Below are 23,084 nucleotides of genomic sequence, written 5' to 3' on the forward strand. Positions count from 1 at the left end.
ATAAATAATATTTATTAATTCCTTCTGTAATGCTTCAGAAATGGATAGCTGCTTCTGTTTTACCTGAAGAAGCTTCCTCCATGTACTGAGCTTTACTGGAGTTTTTCTAGCAAATCAGTAAAGCCTGACAAAAACTCAGACAACACCAGTTTTACCAGTAACAGCTTCTGCCTTTATTTCACCGATTTAACATAAGCTGTTGAACGCCAAGCGAAGAACAGTGGTGGCTCCATAGTATCAAGACTCCAACTATGCATCCTTACCACCTCTCCCGAGATCCTAGTCAACCCAGCCCTGAAGTTCTTCCATTCTTTTGCAGTGTTCCTTTTCTTTTAATGTTCTTTCAGAGTATTTGAAGGCAGCACGTTTCTCCGGACAGGCAGCTGAAAATATTTCCCAACCAACCAGTGCAGGCATCCCTCCCGGCCAGGAAGTTTGCACCTTCCAGCTGGCTGACAGCCCAGACCAGCTATATGCCCTCTGCATGAGAAATATTTCCTGGCTACTCTTCACTATTCTAATGAGCCCCAGCTTCACTTCAAACAAACTCACTCCCAAATTATTCAAAGCACACAGTTAAATTAATATGTTAAAAAGAAAATGCTTGACCAACTTATTGGTCTTCGGGTCTTGTGTGGCTTGATATTATTGTTAATATATACACAATATTTCTGTAAGTAAATTTAAAAAGTGTAGTTTACTTCTACAGCATCTTTTGAAAGAAAATGAAATCATGAAAACAGCAGTTTTTCTCTAATGCATATTTAAAGTTGGAGCACTACTAGAATTATCTTGATAAAAGTGTACATTAAAGCTATATTTAGAAAAACCTCACCAAGTTATGCTATGCAATTTTACCAGTTTGACTAAATTAAGACTTGTTGGCTTTTTTTAGAAGTCTTATCAACTGCACTGTCTTAGAAAGACTTCATAAAAAAAATTACACCACATAATAAGATGAAGGCTGAAGATCACACACTTCAGGTCAAGTGCAATCAGTTTGTCAAATGACAATTCTTCACTCACTTTACTAGGGAGAGACTTCAGCTCAGGAATGAACATCATGGTTACCTTTGTAGACACAAAACACATTCCACAACTTCCACTCAGCACTATGCGATGCAGAATGCCCCTTTTCCGAACGTACAAAACATTATTCAGTATGTAAAGAAAAAGCTTACCAAAGGATCAGGGTGCAGGTCAAATGTTTCATTTGCCACATCTTTTACCAAGGGTGCTTCCAGCAGAATTCCCACATTGTTGTTTTGCTCTTTTTCACCTCTGGTCAGGTAGATGGTTTGAGCACAAGGCTGCATTAAAGAGTGTGAATTTTCCATTTTATCATTCAGCATCTCTTTCGAGTTCTCTTCTGAGGCTGGAAGCACAACAGAAACTGAGGAGCAGGCCGAATGGGCAGAGCTTGCTTTGCCGATGTCTTCCAGACTCTGCTTGAGCGCAGGTGCCTTTGAAGCCCTGTGGGAAGCATTTCTGGGATGTGTTGTGGCATGTACGACTTGGCTCGTAAAGAGGTGTTTGTTAAGATGTAGCTTATGGGGCTGATTTACAGGCAATTCCACCTTCGTGTCTTTAGCCAGATCTATTTTCTTTCTCAGCACTTTTACAGAGGGGGACAATTGTCTCGGGGAGGCAACCGGTGAAGATGAGGAGACAGTTGATAGTTGGGGGGACTGCGGAGACTGTTTTAATGCTACGCTGCCTCTTGACTGTAGCACAGGCCTGGACATAACCTTTGGCTTAACATTTTTGAAATTAGGTTTGGGAAAACTAACGATCTCCGATTTCTTCGCTTTGGTTATTGTTGATGCAATAGGAGACCTGCCCACTGGTTTTCCTGCAGTTTGACCTGAACCAGCTTTAAGCAAAGGCCTTCTATTATGCCCTCCTACAAATGCCTCATTTGGTTTCAGTTCACGAGTCTTGTCTCCAAAACCTGTCAAAGCTGAAATAGAAAAAGTTCTGGTTTTTGATCGTTCATTAGGGGTTGAAGTACATAGACCAGAATCAATTTCATCAGCCATAGGACTGAAGACCAGAAAAGTTGCTTCACAGTTGAGGTCAGGTGTAACATTCCTCTTTGACTTCGGTACACTGTAAGATATGAAAGAGGCGTTGTGCATATCCTGAAGAGCAGCATTTCCAGAGACACTCTGTTCTTTGGTTAAGGGTTCATTTGTTTTCTTTGATACTTGTTCTCCACCCATTTTATCTACCAGGAGAAGTTGCACATTATTTACAGGACTATCCATGCCTGCTTCAGTATTGTGATTCTCAGTTTCATCACAGTTAGGGGTATGCTGCGAGGATTTCATTTGGTCATTTTCACTGATAACAGTGCATGGTGATAATGTATCTTGCCTACAAGGACCTATACATCCAGCAGTTAGTTTTACAGACTGTGCTTCTGTTTCCTGTGATTCTTTATCAGTCTTGTCCATGTGTTTCTGATAGTGTTCAACACCTGCAGAGGCAGGACAAAATACTTCAAGTTCTGAATAAGCATCTGAGCTTTTTGAAACCACTATTGTAGAGGAGAGATTAGGTGTTCTTTCCAAGATGTTTCTCTCGAATTTCTCTCTCGTATATGCTTCAGAAGAGATTAGTGTTTCTCCTAGATGCATGTCATCATTTTGATCAGTTCCCAGAGCTTCACCTGTAACATAAGTAACATCCAATGCACTCAAGTGGCATTGTGCCCTGTCCTTTATCAGGGACTGTGTGTTCTGCTCTGAAGCAGGAAGAGGTAATACACTCTTAGAGTCAGTCTGACTGTAAGGCACAGATGGTTTCATACTCTGATTTTGCATTTTCATCAAAGCAATGTTACCTTTCAATAAGTTTGTTGATTCTTTCAAGTCACAGTTCAAAGGATACACACAAGTCTGTTCCATGATGGAAGAAGACTTGCATGCAGCATCTGCATCTCCCAATGGAGCTTCTATGCAGTTGTACTTATCAGGTGCTTCAGTATGCTGTTGTTTTAAAAGAATACCTCTTGAGTTACTTTTATTTTCAAGAACAGTATTATCTTGATGCTGAGTCACTATATTTTGGTCAGCTGAATTACCATGTATCTTGGTGGCACAGTTCTTTGAGGAAGGTGTAGCTCTGTCACATATGTAGGTACTTCCATTTCCATCACTTCCAAGAAAGGAAGACTTCAAGCCATTCTTTGCTTTGTCATCTGACTTCTCAACATTCATTTTGAAGGCTAAGTTTTAAACTCCTTTCATTTTATACTTATTTAAAATCCCAGGGAACGCAGATTCTACCGAATTTGCAGAAAAAACCCAGCTTTTCCCTGGAATGTGTCAACTGTCCTGGAAGATATTTAAAAAGTAGTTCTTTGTTTTCATGTTCCCCAAAAAGATGCAAAAGTTCTGGAAATAAAACAAACACACCACAATTAAAAATTATTAGCCAAACTAGGACTTTAAGACAGTAAGCATTCTTAAACTATTAGTCTTTGAATTAAGTGCAGCCGTTTTGATCAACTTCCTCACAGAAACAAGGCTTTTGCAATGATGCCGTTCAGTCATGTTTACCTCCACAAGGCGCTTCCACTTCCCTGACTGCCAAGCAACTTTTGAACCCTTTGGTCAGCTGCAGTTAGTGTGACTTTAGGGTTGCATTCTCAGATACTTGGCTTGCTTGGCTTCCATGCAAGCAAAGGAACAACCCAGAACATTTGGGTCCTCAACAGGGAAAATGTATCAGAGGAACTACGTGATAAAACAAACTTTCATTTTTCCCCTCTTCCAATAGCAGGTAACCCAAAAGGACATGGTTCCTCACACCGTGTAGTCAAGCTATCAATCTTCTTACTGCATGGTGCTTGGAAGCCAAACGCTTACACAGACTCAAACACAAGCAGGTTAAGAGCAACATAAGAAAAATCTGTCCAAAACTGAAGACCAAACTGACTGCAGAAGCTCCCAGTCACAAGCTGCAAGCAGCTCAAAGAACTCTAGGGAACAATCACCACACACACTCATCCTGCTCTCATACACTTCTTAGCATTCAGCCCTGCCTGCTGCTGGAGATGGGACATGGTGATAGGTAGATCTTCATTCTGATCATGTCTGGTCACACACATATTCTTACGTACAAGATTGCATGAAGACAGGAAATTCAGAGAGATCTAAATTGTAATAATGATGAAATGCTGCTACATAAGCTCAGGTCTAGAACAGACACCAGAGCAGCAACATAGGAGCAACACTAAGAATGACAGTAAAGAAAAACTTCGGTGCTCACTCCTTGATGTACATAGCAAAGATCAGTAACAACCCCAGACAGCAGTTTTTCTCTGCACTGAAGGCCCTTTTCCTGCCTTCCAAGGAAGCAATGCACAGCAGAGATGGCTCAAGATCTTCCAAGAGTTGTCTTAAGACATCCAAACTGAAATAAAGAGAAGATGGGGAGGTCCATGATCATCTCTGGGGTTACATGAGTACACTACCCCAGTGCTGCTGGGGTAGATGGACATGGGACCCCTTCAGAGGTACTTGAGAGCATTTCCCTACGTAGCAGCAGGGAATCTGGCAGGAAGAAGAGTCACTTTCAGAGCAATAAAGTCTAGATAGGAGGGAAAGAGTTCACTGCATCCAACAAGGGAATCAGGCTGAAGATTCATTGATGAAGGTCAGCTTCCCAACTGAAGAAGAGGTAAATTGGACAGGTGCTGAACAGCACGACATGTTTGGAGTGACAGATTCTACTCTCCAATCAAAGAACAGGAAGGAGGATACGTGCCATCAAAAATGAGTAAACAGGTCAGTGGTGTTTAGCTAAAAATGCAAACACCAGAGCACAGTGTCCTCAAATGAGGATACTGATATAATATTTTTGAAATTTGGTGGGAAGAAAGTAGCAGGACATGAATATCAGAATTATGTATATAGGATGGGCAGAACAACACACACTAATACAAGAATTATATTGAAGTCTGAAATTATTTGACTGTAAGGTAATCACCACGAGTAGCAGTGTCACTAAAGACTAAAAATCCAAGCCTAAGAGAAAAACAGAATATTTGATCTGCACTATCAAATGTCTCAAGTAGGGTGACCACCTTGGTCGCAATACACTGAGACAGGTCAAGGAAGCTAGAAGATCATAAAACAAATAATGGGAGATTTTCACTATCTCAATGTTGATTGGGGACATTGAAGAATAATTCCTTGACCATATTTTTGTACCAGAATCAATGACTGCTTTGGGAGACAATAGAAGCAACTCGATTTGTTCTCTAACAAGGAAATCTAAATCCTCACAGAAACAATAAAAGACATTTGGAAAACCACAGCAGGGGAAAGAAAACAAACTCTTATCAACAAGTACTTCAGAAAGTGTGAGGAAAAAAAAAAAACCAGCACACTAAGTATTGAAAGGTAAGTTACTAAAAGTAAGAATACATCATTCAGAAACCTGACTTCTCTCCTTAAGCCTTATTTTCTTAAGCTGGAAACATAGCTTGAATAAATACATTAAAAATAAATCCTTTTTCATACCAATGGAAAGTATAAAGGTTTCCAGACAGGCTGTAGGGCCTGCAAACAGTTTCAAGTACAAAAGCAACCCCCAAATTAAGACTGCTGCAGAACTGCAGGAATTTGCATGCTCACTATGGACCAAACACAGAGTGGCTTCTGGTCCACAACCTTGTCTTTACATGGGATTTTAAACATCTGTCTCAGACTGAGGGTAAAAAGACAAGGAAACAACAAGCTACCAAGATCAAACAGCACCCACCTCTGCCTTCCACAAGATTAAATGGGTTGACAATCTTAAAACCTCCTGGTTCCTTAAGGCTGGTCTAGATCCTTTGCCTACACTGTATTATTCAATCCCTATAGAACTGTGACCAATTTCAGTACTCTTACTTTTGTTTTCCATTAGGAAATGTAAGGCAGATTCAAAAATTCTTAAAAAAAAAAAATCTTCCCTGGAGGCAGGGCAAGAACCTGTCCTGAATAATTTTTTATTGATTTAAGTTAATCACGGAATCAACTGCTGAAAAATATTTTCAAACTTTGATTTCACTGTTGTTTTGACACATTAAAACTAGTTTCTGCTTGTCTGGAGCCTAGCCCATAGCACAGCTTGGTCACCAAGACAGGTAACATTAAGATTCCATTTTGATTCAGCATCAGCTCAGATGCAACCAGCAGTCTTCTCTTTCAAGAGCCTTCTCACTCCAGAACACAGGGAACTCCAATATGCCAGGACTTAGCAAGACCAAGATCCCAGGAATTTTAAAAATGACATGTTAGTTTGCAGTACGCATAGCTAATAATGCCAAAATTTGAAACACAGGCAGCTAAGCAAACCTTGATCCAATCAATGCTGAAGAAGCTCCAAGAACAATAAAAATAGTTTTGAGACTGAGCAGACAAATGAGGAAGTGTGTTAAAGTTGCATATATGAATGTGTACATGTACTTAGAGAAGTCTGCTCACTCAGTCCTCTGAACTTTCATATAACCAGAGGATATACAGAAACAAGCCACTGATTCAACTATCTTTAAAGCAAGTTCTCACTTCTGTAATCAGTACTTTCATCAGCAACTAAACCAGCTTCAAGTACAGCTTCATATCCACATCTAGAGTCCTAAAAGTGTCCTGTATAAAAAGAGAAGTATTTCTAAGGATTAATTTTAGCACATAAAAAACTGTTAAACTATATTAACATTAATCCTCAAAAAAAAATTTACATTCTGTATCTCTGCAGGTACTAACATGCTCATCAGCTTATCAGAAGTCTTCCTGGTGAAGAGAAATTCTCTAGTTTTAAGACCTGCCATAGGAGGCTGATTAAAAATTAACCTCAGCCAGCATCTCCTCCATAGGAGAAGTCAATAGCAGCTGCACAGACACAACAGTTGCCCTTCCCAAGAACATTCTTTCCCAAGAATACACTGTTCCTGGCAACTAGCCGCTTCGGGAATACTCTAAAGTAAATACTACTAATCAACTTGCTTTGAGTTTATCTTATACCAACAAGTATTATGCGTGCCTGGCCCTCACATCACCCTACAGTGCAGTGGAAAATAGTTCAGCCATTTTGTGCCTTCAGTAAAGCTCAACTTGTCAAATTTCAGTTTTATATTTCAAGTGCTCACACACCGCAAAAAGAAGACTCAGTTAACAGAGATCTAAGCTTTGCCCTTCCTCAAGAGATATATGGGCTTGGGGTAACAGAGCATCACTTTAATAAAAAAAAGGAAAGTAGCTTGGAAAGCAGATTCTCCTAACAGAAGAGATCAGCTGTTGGCAGCCCCAGATCCAGGCAAAATACACCACACAGAATTGGGGCTCAGAGTAAGACCGTCTCACTTCTCCTAACCTACAAGGAGCGTCTAGGGGTGCTGTAAAAGGGCAAAGGGACAGACAGTGACTCATTTTGTGCTGGGTAAACAGAAATCAAAACAGTATCAATTACTATAGAGAATGCAAGCTACAAGTTATCAAATCACTACAAGAAGGCAAAGAATGCAAGTCAGTTTGTGTACGTGCCACAACATAGAGTAACAGGAAAAGTATAAATCATTACTGTCTGGAACTTGGTTCCTTCACCCACACCATCACACAGTGTTTACTCAAACCCATCAGCTGTGTTTGCACAGCCTGTACCAGGCAGCAGGGGGAAAAAACTGAAAGGAGAGATTGTGCCTAGACATACAGGAAATCTAGAAGTCCTCCAATTAGCTGAACATGCTTTGATACCAGACAAAACGGACTGTCAGTACCTGTATTTCAGCAGAAAACTGTATTGCACAGTCAGGATTTACTACAGTCACTGAAGTCAGAAACCGTTTAAGGCATTTGTCAATGCATTACACTACAACCACTTTACTTGACCGTGTTCTGGAACACAACACAATCACTCAAGCTTTACTTTTTCACCAAGTACACCTGAAGGCAGAGATGGCAGAATCCAGGAGGGAGTCTGCACTGACCAGGCATCCCTCCCAACATGTTCTGTCTGGTGCTGCTCACATGTTCCATCAGAAAGCACTGGGAAAACACACAGTCTAAGTTAAGGCTGCATTTGCACAGAATCACCATTGCAGAGCTCCCTGTGCAGCCTCAGTGATGTTGCACCCTGATGTGAACGAGCCTGTTGCCAAACTAATTCAAACTATTAGAAGAGAAGTCAAGCTCCTAAAACAACTTCACCCAAACGTTTAGCACATAACAGAAATGAATTACATGAAGTGGTCCTGTGTTAATTGCATTGCTCGCTTAAGAACATAGTGTCATCAGTGCTGGCACTGTGAAGGTGCTGTGTTTATAACCAAAAAAAAAAAAAAAAAAACAAAAACCCACAGTGTAGCTAAGCGACATCAGTATGCTTCACTCAAAGCCATTTTAAAACTCAAAATTAATGTGAGATACTTGCTATGGTAAGCAGAAGTAACATGCAAGTTATGTTTGCAAACAATCACGGAGGCACATTTGACTGAAGCAGCAGTATTCCTTCCACAGGCATGAACCATCAGGTTTTGCCTCCTACTTGGCTATTTGCCACGCAGCTTCAAGACTGAAGCACCAGCATAACATATACATGATAGTAACCAGGGAACAAGAACTTTAAGCAGTTAAATCTTGGCCATAAGACATGGAAAAAGTAAAGTGGAAAGGTAATTCAGCATACAGAATCATAGAATATTGGGGATTGGAAGGGACCTCAAAAGATCATCCAGTCTAATCGCTCTGTTGGAGCAGGAACACCTAGATGAGGTTACACAGGAAGATGTCCAGGTGGGTTTTGAATGTCTCCAGAGAAGGAGACTCCACAATCTCCCTGGGCAGTCTGTTCCAGTGCTCTGTCACCCTCACTGAGAAGAAGTTCCTTCTCATATTTAAGTGGAATCTCCTGCGTTCCAGTTTCAAACCATTGCCCCTTGTCCTATCATTGGTTGTCAATGAGAAGAGCCTGGCTTCGTCCTCTTGACACTCACCCTTCACATACTTATAAACATTAATGAGGTCACCCCTCAGTCTCCTCTTCTGCAAGCTAAAGAGACCCAGCTCCCTCTGCCTTTCCTCATAAGGGAAATGCTCCACTCCATCTTTGTGGCTCTGCGCTGGACTCTCTCAAGAAGTTCCCTGTCCTTCTTGTCCTTCTCTACACACGCAGAAATCTGACATCCTACAATTATGTGTTCAAAACATGACACTGTACCATCAGACTATCCCAACGCATATGACTGTTCATGCTAACAGGTACAGCTACCCAAGTAGCTCACTCCTGCTAGTGACTAAATGGTTGTCTGACAGAGACAGCAATGCTAGCACTTTCCCCAAACTCAGGGCCTCCAGTGATTCAGTCCTCAGAGTCCTGGTTCAATGAAAAGCTTCAGCTGCTTTCACACCCTTCTTTTCTTTGCCTACAGTCACTGCTTTCCTAAGATGAAGAGTCCTTGTCTATTTAATTATTCACAAACTCTGGACATCTTTTTGTTGGCCTGTCTTCAAGGATATTAGGCTGTTGTCTCCATTTTCAAGTTCACACTATTATTTGTGAGCACATAATACACTTAGACATTCCAGTGGATTGAAACAGCATCTTGATAACACAGTCTTTCTTCCTTTAATAACTGCCAACTTCTGATTTCTATTGTAAGATAAGTTCCTGAAGAACTCTGATTTCAGAAGTAGAAAACTGGTCCAGTGACTTTTCTAAAAGTGAATTAACTCCATCTTTTAATTAGATAACCAAGATACTTGAAAACAGTGTCTACAAATGGCATCTAGTATTTTGGGGATTTGTAGGTGCAATCCCTAGACCAGGAAGTTCTGCAAATGCACGTGCCCTTTCTCCATTCTGATTTACAGCAACCGACAATTCAAAACTCACAGAAGTAATCGAGATAAGCACACACAAAGCAGGGACAAACGCTAGCTATAAAGGCAGTACAAGTAAGCAAGTGTGCTTTATTATTCGAGATCAAGTGCATGATCAAACAAAATCAAAGCTACCTACTTGAAAGTGCAGAGGAGAAAACCAACGAGCCTCTCACTTGGATATTCCAGCACTCTCCATTCTCACAACTTTATCAGGCTCTCATTCGTAGTTTCATTAAGACAGCATTCATTGCTGAAAGTGGCACAGACTGGTCACAGGGTTTTCAAAGTATGGTACAGTACACAACTGCACACGTGGTCAGTTATATACTTAAATTATCACTCATTTATCCATTGCTACCATTAAAAAAGTCTGTGTATGGTCTCCCATTAGATCAATATTCAGTCTGTTACTCTTTAGGAACTTTTAAGAATGACATTAATTTATTACTTCATGGTTAAATTAGCCATCAACTTTTCGGGAAGATTCCCCACCTCCCTACACCTGTTTTATCACAACTGGAATATTTAGCAGAAACGTATGTTTTTGTACAAGGAAGGATAAACTTTCAGGTCAAAACAAAAGTAAGCAGCTGGAACTTGGGGCGGGGGGGGAACCACACACCACCAACAAAAAACCTCCAAACAATAGTACATTTATTATGGTACTGCCTTGGAAGTTCAAGGTTCAAGTCCGTCTTTTGAAAGACCTGATTGAACAGCTAGGCACAAACAAGATAGAGCATCAGAGCCCCATGTTCAACAATCCTAATCAGTGCTCAGGTGCCTTGACTAGATAGGGGTTACAAATACCGCTCACCTTCTCTGCTTCCTGGAATTGAGCTAAACCAATTTTCTCCACTGCTCCCATTTAAAGGGTACATTCATACGTTTTGATATCTTCAAGTTACAAAATAGTGAGCACGGATTACGCACAAGAATTTTTCCTCTAAGACTGAAATATTATCAGTGTAGGAAGAAAGGTGGTAACAGATTACAAAGAACAAAAATGCTTTGTGAATTCATGCTAGGTCTGCCCAGACATATAGAGCAAATAAGCAAAACTTTAAAGTTAAACAAATAAGGTTCATGCTCTTCAAGAATGTCCTCAAGTTTCAAGATAGTCTTCAGATTTCTAGCAGCTTTCCTGAAGTCTCTCATCATATGTTATCATAATTTTTCATTTTTTAAGGATATTCCGGCCATCAGCACCCTTGCTGCCCTTCTTCCCTTGAACAAACTTCAAACATTCAAAATACAAGATGGGATGACCAGTTCTGAACTAACTGGTCAGTCCTCTCAGCAGTCTTTCTACTCTGCATTTCACATTTCTCCTCTTTTACAGAGCAGTCAATCCTTTTAACTTGTCCCACGTTCCTCTCTTGCTTCTCTCATCCTAGCTGAAATCAAATCTAGCACAGAAGCAAGTACACAGGGAAGCAGTGCACAGTTTACCATTAGGCCATTATACCTTGTATTTGGGGGAGTGAGGCGGGCAGGGGGTGTTGCTGGTGGTGTTTTTGGTGTTTTCTGTTAAATTTTGTTTTAAACATCCCCTCTGAATATTAGGTCTACCTAATTAAGTGAAGACTTTTTGTCTGCTGCTAATCTCCTCTAGACTGACAAGTACAAAGCTTTCACAAAACAGCAAGTACAAAAATGTCAGAAACACTCTGCAGGAGCAACACTGTGCTGTAAAGGTGGTGGCCAAAATGCCAGTCATAACCCTGGAAAAAAAAATAATAGTTCTGATTTCCTAACAATGAGCCACAACTTAGTCATTTGTTTGGCAAGTCAGAGCAGAGACAGTTTTAACTATTACCACTGAAATAACTCCTGCATTAAATATTTGCCTTTACAATCAAGTTTTAATGCCAAGCAAACATACCACAATGTGCTAGGCAGCACACACTGAGACTACTTAAGGCTATGTGCTGACTCAAAACTTTTCATATTCCTGAACTATTATATGAATTGTCTGTGTCCCCCACACAACACATAGCTGACATTATCAGTATTCTGGCTAGTAGGGTAACTGTGTTGATGGAATTGGATAGTTACAGCCACAGAAACTCATCTGCTCCCATGCACTACATGTCCTTTCAGATCTTCACCTAAAACAGAGTTGCTCAGCAAGTGGCTATATTTAACATCAACATGAACTAGTTTACAGAGCATCTGGAGTACTCCTAACATCACCTGCAGCAAAGCAAGGTACAGCAGCATTACCTAGCTCTAGTGGATTACTCTGAGTAACAAATTTACAACCTGATTAATTTACCTGAAAAAGCAGATCAACATGACCTCTAATGACTGAAAAAGCAGCATCTTTGCCATGATACCCTTTTGCAGTACAAATTGAAGAATTAATGAAGTTGCTTAGGATTTCTCACATTAACCAGGTCAAAGTTTAATCAGCTCACAGTTTTTGCAGACTCAAAGATGCTTGCTATGCAGAAGCAGTCATTCATTCAGAAAAAGATTACAGCCAGCCAAGAACAGTTTCCACTTACTTTACAAGAAATCGTACTACTGACTTAGGACTGCACTTTTGCACAGCAACACCATCACAGCAGGATTTGATTCTGAAGCTGTTGCCAATTAAAGAACAGTTGTTCCTAAACTTTTTTTTTCTTTTTAAATATTCAAGGCTACTGATTATATGTAGCTAACCAAATCTAATAAAACTGCAACGAACTGGTTACAGGAAATAATATTTTGGCAGCCAAACAGGTAACAACCACAACTCAATTATCATAAGTCTTAAAGATGCACTGGTTGTTGAGGGTTTTCAGTAAGTGTTGCTGCATAATAGTTTAAATCTTATCAGACTTCAAAATTTCACAAATATTTCACCTGCAGTGCTGCACAACCGGCATCTGGAGCAACCAGGCAATTCACAACCATTGTTCCAACTGTTACAGTCTCAGGAAGAAAAAAAAAAAAAAAAAAACCCACAAACAAAAAAGAGTTGTGTTTCCTACAAAGGAAACTTTCTCACAGTGAGATCAGAGTTTATTTTACATCTTATTCTTTTTATATTTTTTATTTGTTTGTGTTTCAGTCCCAAAACACACAAGCCTCTGAATCCACGAGGAACTAGGTCTGCAAAGCTAAACACAGCACCACACACCAGAAGCAGACAAATGACAAGAATAAGACAGACACCATGACAGTTTTGTAGAAGTGTTCGGAGAAACCACCCTGATCTATGCAACACTATTAGGTAGAAGGCTGTAGTCGCTGCTCTATGGAAAGCACAAACTCCCCATGCTGCTTGACACGGCTGCCAACAGGCTGCTTGCAGCCCCGTGAGGGTTGAAATTCCACCAGGACCTGGTGAGGGAAGGACCAGAGAGAAGGGGGAGCTGGGTACATGCTGCTGGAGAGGCTGCCAGGGCACAGTTATTGGTCTCACCCAGGTGATCTGGAAGGGATCCAGGTGTGCAGGCTGCTCCCTGCAGATCCTCCTTGGCTCTGGGGAGGGGGCTCCACTCGAACCCTGAGCAGCAGCACCCCTGTGAGGGCTTCTGCATCCAGCAGGCAACAGCAGAACTTGAAGCTCCCGTCTATAAATCATCCCCTCAGTCCCTCCAAGAGCACTCAGAAATGCTGCAGTCTAGCAAAGAATTATAAATTTCTTCCTTAAGAAGCAAGTGGTGCAAATCCAATATTTTAACAGTTTTTCCTGAATTGAGTTGCTTAAAGTTAGGAATCAAATCCAAATGCTGCTTATCATAGTCTACATTTGTTTTACAGTACAGCTAAACCTCTGCACCAGAGCTCTAAAGCCTCTCAAACAGTTCTCCCCATTCACCTATTTAGCTGACTCAACAGCTTCCCACAAGACTAGACTGTATATATAATGTATCAGTAGACTGTTGCAGACATGCTGAACTACAACTATACGTTATATAGGAACATTAGCTTTGATTTCAAATAAAGACAAAAGCCATAAGCAGTAACAGAAGTGTTATAAACCCAATACCACATCCATACCTGATGTTCCCAAGTGAGTTTCAACTTCTGCTACAGCCCCTCCTTGAGATGGGGGATGTGCACAACTAGAAGACACTGCACACACTGGCAAAGTACCATCTCTGAGCTACACAGGAAAAAAGCAGCACCCTGGTTTTATAATAAACTAGATTATAACCCTTGAATAACTGATAACCCAACAGGAGTTACATGTTCAACAGGCAAAAGCTTCCTTGCTTTTCCTTTGGCTCTTTTTTGAGAGGGACTGATTACACATTAACTTTTACCATACAGCCCCCTCGGTCTGAAGATTCACTTGTACACATGGATCGGTTCTCTGGAATCTCTAGACTTGATGCCATGTATAAACTACTCAGTCTGCAATACAACTCATCTCACATTTAACCCTTCAGGCTTTGACTTCACCAGCTTTATAAGCCTGATGGAGGAACAACTCGAATTGCATACAAGCAGTGCTAGCAGCAGGATGATTTAGGATGACACTGGTCTGATTTGGTACACTTTAAGCAGTTATTCTACAGCCAGACACTCAGTTTGTTATCAGCAACCTATAAAATTCTGTTTCTTGGGCTAAACCACGTTTAAAACATGTAAATATGCAACAGAAAATAACTGAGAAATTACACAGATAAAGGGGTTCTCCATTACCACCATTTTAAAAAGTGTTAGTGGAAAAAAAATTACTGCACTATAAATTCTGCACAGGAACAGGATACAAAGATTCAAGTTAAATGGTGCCTTTATATTCTTATGGTCAAGACTCAAAGGTTCCCCAGCTCAAAACTGCATAAAGTCCTAAGCTGTACAGCTTCACTACGCACAAACTTCTCCAAAGCTGCGCTTTCCAGGACGTTCCTCCAAGGACATAATACACATCCATCATTCAGATGGCAATGGAGACAAGACATTATTTCTGGATTTATGTTGGTCACAGACCTTCATTATTTCGTTCTGCTTAGTACCCCCAACAAATGGCAGCTGCTGTATCAAAGAGTCACTTAACAGTACAGAAAGCCATGAAACTATCATCCGTATCAGAAGTGAGGCACAAACACTGGCATTTCATACAGCAAATACCTCACCTCTTTGCAATGCGGGTGGAAAACTCCTGCACAGTACATAAACAAATGTACTTGAGTAACTTCATACAGCTGATGCTAGTTTGGGACACGGATAAGCAACTCTGCCTCCTATGTTTCAGCTTAAAGAAGAAAACACCTCTCAATTCGTACAGATATTTGGGCTGCACAAAGCTTAAGTGCGGGTTTTGTGGGAATGAGGAAGAAACTGTTGAAAAACAAACAAGTTGCTTAGGTACCTAATAAAAGCGAATTGAACTTGCACAACTGAATACCATCCTGCGAAGGGTGACCAATGGGGTTTTTTTTGAAAGCAATCTCATGAGTTTAGTTTAAGTTTGCATACGATAATTATTTTACCTATCAGCATCAAGTTCACCAAAGCATGTTAACAATGCTGCAATTTCTAGATTTCCATCTAGAAATCCACCAATCCACAGTGCACAAACAAGGATCCTCATGCCCTGCTCAATCAGGACTCAAAATACACAGTTTGTCAATATGAGTTCTCTGGTAAATGAAATCCCAGAATGCTGGAGCAGCCTGAATTGAGAAGGGTTGCTTAGGCAGTAGAAGGGGAGGAAAAAAAAAAAAAACACACCCCACACACACAACAAAAACACACACCACAAAAACAAAAAACAAACCCACAACCACACAAAACCATATACACACAAAACAGAAAAACCCCAAACCACAGACACATACCCAGTGTTGAGTAATCTTAGAAAATAAGAGGAAAAGTCACAAAGCTTCTCCTGCTAGGAAAATGGATAGGAAAATACATAGCCGTAACTGTTGAATACAGAGGGAAAAACACTGAGCTGAGCAGACCATCCAGAAAGAACTCACAAGACATCTCCATCCCTCAGATCTCTTGATTCCATTTCTCTAATTTTAGAGAGTATTTATTAGAGCACTCTCTCCCTCCTTCATCAGGTATTGAAGGATGTTCCTGAACAGGAGACCGTGTGTGTCTTGATGTTTTCCCTTCAAATTCACTGTGGGGGTTGTGTTTTCTTTTCACAAGTCATTTGGGTAGTTTGCTGCTCAGAACTTCAAGCAATTAATGTTGGGAACTTTCTCCAGAGGAAATTGCCCCGTAAGATGCAGATGTGGAAGGGATTGGCAGCTGGAAGCCACTTGCTTCAGTCCTCTAGGAAAGTCCATCTACAGCTAAGCCCTCAGGGTTGCAAAGCAGTCTTTGGTGGTTAGACTCAGAACTGTTCAAAGGTTTCCAGAAAAAATAAAAAAAGGAGCAACAATCCATCAAAAAAAGTTGTTAGACTGAGTCTTTTGACCATTTTCTTCACAAATCACTGTACTACAGAGAACAGCAGATGTGAAAAGTATAATAGCAGAAGTAACCATCTTTATAATATTAAACTACTAAAGTCTCCTGAATTGTTTCATGCAATCCTCTCCCTACCCAAGGCAGAAGCAAAAGCAAATGTCTGCTTAATCTCCCAGTTTCTAAAGGTTTTAATTCTTACCAGTTTAACATGTACCTCTGCCTTAGTAGCTACACAGAATCTGCTCTTTCCCCCGTCATGCCCTTGAACTCCGAATTTGCATATTAGGATTGAGAATTTGGGGTTTTAGATTATTCCCATCCACATTTCAAATTAGAAGTTGGCAACTAACAAATTTAAATGCTATGGGCAAACTATACTCATTCCCAATACAAACCAATAATTCCAGCTACTACAAGGAGACTGACTTCACATACCAGGTGGCAATACAAACCAAATCCAAGCCAAGCACATGCTATAGTAGAGAAGCAGCATTCAGGATACTCCATGAGAATCCTCTTTTTCTCAAACATACTTGGGACATTCCCAAAGATTCCACTGAAAGAACTTTACATCTTAAGAATAAAGCAGCATTCACATACCAACAAGCCAGAGAGCATGTTTTGATTTAAGCTGTCATCTTCACCAACACAGGAACCACTGCAGGCACCAGAGCCTCCTCCTGTTCAACTCTAACCTCAGTGCACCAGCTTAGTAGCCTATTTTTGCGTCTCTGTCCAACCACATGGTTCAGTTATTTTGCACAGAATGGGCTGAACACAAGATACAGCAGTATCCTACTGTGCTTACTTCAACAAGCCTTCTCAGCATTAGCTTCCATGTGCAGAAATAAAATGGAGTAAACCTCAGTATTCAGGTTCATTTACATGTTTGCTCATAAGACCACACAATGGGAAAACAGATTTTAAAAGCTATTATACAAAGCAATCTCAAGTCTTATCATAGCCACAAACTTAATGCAATAACACATGGGAGCTTACTATTAGGATAGCTTGATGAATCAGATGCCCATCTCTAACTTATTCTTTGGTGTAAAGTCTAATTCATTTATATGCAACAAGAATATACCAGTTCTGGTATATAACTATAAAATACTAATTTTTTAAACAACACAAAATATATTTACTAAGATACCTGTTTGATTAAGCATTTAACATAAGCATGCAAATCAACAGTTAGATCAGTGAATAATTCTGATTCTAAACCAGCCACAGGGGAATTACTTCTGTTCCCAATCAAACAAAGTCCAAGTCAAGCTGTGCTAACTGAAATCAGAGCACCAGCAACCATGAGCATCAACACTTCACCAAGCAATAGTCCATATTTCCATAGACTCACCCCATGGTGTGGGCAGATTCATCCTGCATGTACTCAGAAGGTCAATACGTTCGAAATATTCAGTATGGAAGGGGAAACCAAATACCAACTTAGAGAACATTCCTGTGGTCTCAACACTAGACCTCTCTCAAATTGAGGCTGCCAAGTTTCATGTATCTCATGTTACATGAGCCACAAGAGTTTGACAGCCATGTCATGCCATCCTACCTCTCTGCCAAGATGCACAGAGCCAGCTGAGGCCCAGGAAAGCTGACAGCTCCTCCAGCACAAGAGGAACCACCTCAGCAGCTACTAACAGCTAAAGAGATGCAATTGTACCAGTCACAGCTGCTCAGTCACTTAAACTGCAGCAACAACTGCAAGGACTGCATAACCATCAAGATGATGGTGGGACACCCCAAAAACCAGACTCTCCTGACTATAAGCTGCCACACATTTTCACCACGACAAGAATAAATTCAATGAAGTCCACACGCTCCTTGAGAAAGCTTTGGGTGCCTGAAAAAACAAACAAACAAACAAAAACACACCACACATAGGAAGAAAAATTAAGATCCCTCCTGAAAAATGGTGCCTGAATAAGAGTCCCCACCCAGAGCAGAACAGCAGAGATGACTTTTAGATTACTGACTAGGGAAAAAAAAGAAGAGGTCAGAGTCACAAGACCACTTTCTGCTTAATACCCAATATATTCAGAAAGAAACTAGATGTCAGTGCTGTCATGCTTATTTACAAAGAATATATACAGAGGAATACCAGTCACTAGCTCCTTCTCTTGACAGAAGGTACTTGCAGAGTTTGAGGTACTGGTTAAGTGCTTGAGTGGCAACAGCAGTTTCCCTCACAGAACAACACTCACCTGCTGTACTGATGCAAATACTAATGATCTGCTTTCACCAACTAGTGCCCCATTGCTAAACCGGAGAGCAGCTGACAGCTAGTAGTCAGGAAGCCGTGGTTGCAAGACACAGGAGGGCACATTTGCTTTTCAAGCATCTGAACACATTGTCACAGACAGCCTGGTCTAAGGCAGGGTGACCTGGCACAGTACAAAATATGTAAAGATTATGCAATTGCCTTTTTTTTTTCCCCTATGGATGAAAGCCTGTTCCTGGGTAGCAATCTGTACTATGTGATCACTTAGACTCCAAGCTCCCTCAGGCCACAGTGACCACGCTCCTTCATTCCACCTGCCGATGACAGGACCAGTTTTGGAGAGTAATGAAAAGCAGCACATTAATCAGCTGTGACAACAGTTTCCCCTCTTCAGTTTTAAAAATGGATCTGCTCACACACAAGACAGGGGTGCAGGTCACAGCCCACAGCAGTTTCACCGATCCTCGTTGTTACACATTTAGGTAGATTCAGCTTAATGCACTTTCCCAGACCTTCTGGTTGGAGACATTTCTTCAGTGTGCTGCAGGTCACCCTTGCCTGGCTGTGCAGGACACTTGACACCAGCCACAGTTTCCACTCTGACTTTTCCAAGTGGATCAGACGCTATTTTTCTCACAGGCACACGCTTCCTTGTGTGCACTTTTCACCTTTCAGTGGCAGTAAGTAATTTTATTAAGAAAAATCTCAGGCTTTTTAGAAAAGCATTGTTACTAGTCCTACTCTACCATAACACACAGACACAGTTGAAGATGTGAGAGATAGAAATGCAGACATCAAACTAAAACTAATTCCTCCTCTGCCATTTCAGGGTTAGAACAGGTAACATTAAAAATAAATATTATTCTCAAAAGGTTGTTAGGCAACCTATGAAATAGTATAATAAATTTACGACATTACCATTGCACTACAATCCTTCAAAAGCTACTTCCGGGATTTCTTCAGAAATAATTACTACTCTTATCTAACAGAGACCCCTACACAGGTCTGACTGCCCCACCCAGCCTTTCCTTCTGCCTGTTTCAGAAAAAAAAGAAAAAAGCAAAAAATCACATCAGAGCTAAAAGCTAAGGTGAAGCCATGGCTATCTGTTTGCTTGCCCAGACCCCCTGAATCACCAACGGAGAACGATCCCAAGAGGGAAGCAGTCAACTATCACCTGTCCTGCAGCTTTTTAAACAGTCACTTATTTGCTTGTCCCTAAGTTGGGCTCTGTCCTTGAGCACTGGATGCTTGTTTGTAGGTTAGTTAATCCTGCTTACAAGTTCAGCTCTATTAAGGCAGAGAATTTATTATAATAATACATTCAAGTCATAACTGTGTTGGTTTAAACAAATTTTGCAATACTACATGTATTTGCTCTCTTTCTCCATTCTAGGTACAGGCCTTCCCCCCTCCCATAAGGAGAACCAGGTTAGATTTCCTTTACCACCTTAAAAGTTTGACTGAACTTCCCTTCTGTTAGGTTCTATTATTAGAAATCAAATACTGGTAGCTCCTGTTTTAGTATCTTAGCTTAGCTAGAGATAGCAACAGATGAAAAAGCAATGCCTTAGCATGCAAAGATCAATGACTGAAGATCACCTCAAATACCGGGAATATCAAAAAAGCCACTAAGTGAAGGCCTTTTCTCATCCCTGACTCTCCATTTTAAGAACTGTAACTTGATTGTTCTTCCCAAACTTTAATGGAAAATAGCATATTATGCTAGTTTTGCCAAAATATCAACCAGCCTTCCAGGAAATAATGTGTCAGCAACATATGGAAACTACTTGCAGGGATTTTTTTTGGCATTTATCTCCCAGCCTGGCATGTTTTTAGCATTAATTGTGGAAGCCACTAATATTTCTGTTTTAGCTGTTAAATTTAAAACACCAGGGAACATTAAATCAATGACAGCATACGGTTATGGTTTGATAGAAGTTACCAAACCTCACTCAAAGCTTACCGGCTTCTATGTAATTTTTTCAACTAAAAGGTTTACTTTGGACTACATTTAGGTACACAGCTTCAGAAAGTAAAAGTAATCTTATTATTCTCTAAGAGCAAAGAGTAAACTGTAAGAGCCACATATAAGAGTACACATCTGTATTTATGGAATAAACAACTTCAAGTAATACATTTGGAAGTTATTTGGAATACAGTAGCACCTCACAGTAGGGCATAAGGGATAAAAAGATACACCACAAACTACTCACCATAGTCAAAGCACAAGCCTTTTGAAAGAGATGAGTTGAAGCTGAGTTAGATTAGTCATCAAAAGCTCTCCTTAGCGGCACACACATCAGAGCACAAGCAATCAGTGCAATTCGGGGGGGGGGAACACAACAAAAACACACACAAAAAAGAAAACCACACATAGAAGCCAGAATACAGAGAGTCCTCTTAGAGATTTCAACTTTCAAAGATCAGTTCAGCCACGCAGCAATAACAGGCTCAGGCTGAAGAATTTTCCTTCGACTCTCTGCCAGCGCTTCATCAAAAGCTCCCTGCATGCTAGAAACACATCCTCAGAGCAGGTTTGACCATGACTTCACAGAACTGACAGATGATACTTGCGAAGAGGTATTTTCCGTAACACTTCAGACCTTATTTACAGTGAGGGACAGGAGCTCCGTTCAACAAAGCAAGCAAGCGGTTTGCCTGGTCAGGCCTGGAGCAAGACGACAGACTTGTCTAACCCCCCCATTCTGTCACAGAGAGGCTCAAAAGACTTATACACAAACTGCTATTTTCATGAAGCTGTGGGTTACCTCAACTCAAATACAGAGCCAGCCTACAAACTCACCGTACAGCAGCTCGAGTCCCAAGAGTTTTTGGCCAGTGCTACCTGCACTGCCTGCATGGGGCTTCCCAAAGCTCGCAGGGCACAGGCACCAGGTAGGGAAATATTCCCCCTGCACTCTTCAAGTCGCAAAGAGAAACTCACAGGGACATGGAAGGGTTTCCCCTCACACCCCGCTGCTGTCCTTTCACCATGCATCACAAGTTACAGAAGACAATTTTATATTATGAAGTCTGCAGAGCAGCTTGGGCAATTTTAATCTTCTCCTACCTTCAGATAGCCTGAGGAAAGAACTGTTGTTTTGAAAAGTCACATTGCAACATGTCAAACAATTATTCATTTTCGCCCTGCAGAACTAACAGTTCTCCCTCATCTTTTTTAGGTGATATAAACTGCAGTCTCTTACTCCTGACTTACAGGCAAGGAAAGACAAATACGGTGCTTCCAACAAGCTGAATGGGAGACTTTCCTTTGCTCAATTAATTTAAACACATAACAGATTTGCTCTAGAAATATATCATTTGCTGGTACATCTATTCACTGCAGCCTTCTCAATTAATTCAGCATTGCAGAAAAAAGTCAAAAACAACAAAAAAAGGAAAGCTAGGATACACTAGCTATGTAAAACTGTGAAGGTTACTTTCACCCTCTGAAAGTATTTCTCCAGGGTATAAAAGAATTGCAATAAACAAATACATTTTAACAAAGTCAATTTAAATATGAAATTATGACAACTATATTAAGCACCACTGTAACATATTCATCATTCAAATTAAGACATTTGAGTGACGTGCTCACTGACAATGTTTTAAACACAGACAAACCTCTGGCTTTGGGTACACAAACTTAGAGCTGAAGAGTTAAACATTTCAGAATAATTTCTCTTTCTGAAGAAGAAACAGAACTTTCTCTGCATTCCTTTAATTTATTCAGTTCAATGACTGGGTTTTCAAGCTACAAGAAATGAAATAAACTTGAAATCCATCAAAAGGTCACAATTTTTTTTTTTTTTAAAAAAAGCACACCACACCAACCTCTAATACTTCTGAAAAAAAGATGTTAGGAATCTAAGGTATAAAATGCATAGTGTGCAGTCTCTTCGTGATACACAATCTTCCATTATAAATGAGAATTGATAATGCACCATTGCATCATCCTTAAAAGAAGGTACAGATTATGCACTATTTTTCCTACAGAGAAACACATGAAAACGCTTACACTGCCCAGACACCTGTTAACAAATGCTAAATGAATAAAATTATTGCTCCCAGAACTCTTTAAACTATCCTATGTTACTAAACAACAATCTCTACAAACGAGCTTTGTAGCATAAAAGTGCTTTAAGATGCCAAATGAACTAATTTAGCAAATCCATGTCTCTTTCTGTTCTTGAACGAGCCTTGCAGAAGTGATCTGGATGGCAATAGGCTCCAAGCTCTAACACACAGCATACTACTGTTCCACTAGTTTACCAGTGAAAGAATACTGGAAGAGCCAAGACTTTGGCACTACACAGGTTGTCATTGAGATCTCATCTCAGTGCCTTCAATACTGGCTCCCAGTTCATTATGTTTACCATCAAAAAAACCACACTGCACCATAAACTTAACAGAAAAGCATAGAGCTGAGAACCTGCAGAACAGGAATTGCTGCAGGCTGTAATCATCTCTCAGAGCAAAAAACCCCACACAGAAATCAGAAGGAACTAAAGCAGTAAGTATATAACCATTGACTAGGCGGACACCCAGTGTGAATAAGCTCCCCTCCAGCACCACAGGTGTGCTCCATTCACAGCTTCACAGGGCAA

At 40.5% G+C, this 23,084-nt stretch overlaps 1 protein-coding gene across 4 annotated transcripts in view; it reads right to left on the reverse strand.

Moving 5' to 3' along the window:
* MTUS1 (microtubule associated scaffold protein 1) overlaps window positions 1-23,084 on the reverse strand; it is a 128,378-nt gene that overhangs the window by 91,949 nt on the left and 13,345 nt on the right. For 3 of the 4 annotated variants that reach the window (XM_065836353.2, XM_065836351.2, XM_065836352.2), the window contains exon 2: window positions 1,182-3,398. In XM_065836353.2, the coding sequence (XP_065692425.2) occupies window positions 1,182-3,221 (2,040 nt within the window). In that variant the 5' untranslated portion in view covers window positions 3,222-3,398. Of the gene's footprint in view, window positions 1-1,181; window positions 3,399-13,868; window positions 13,953-23,084 lie in introns of those variants that run through there. The other variant, XM_071807551.1, reaches the window with a different exon arrangement.

Source organism: Patagioenas fasciata, chromosome 4 (assembly GCF_037038585.1).
Source record: "Patagioenas fasciata isolate bPatFas1 chromosome 4, bPatFas1.hap1, whole genome shotgun sequence".
Taxonomy (NCBI): Eukaryota; Metazoa; Chordata; class Aves; order Columbiformes; family Columbidae; genus Patagioenas; species Patagioenas fasciata.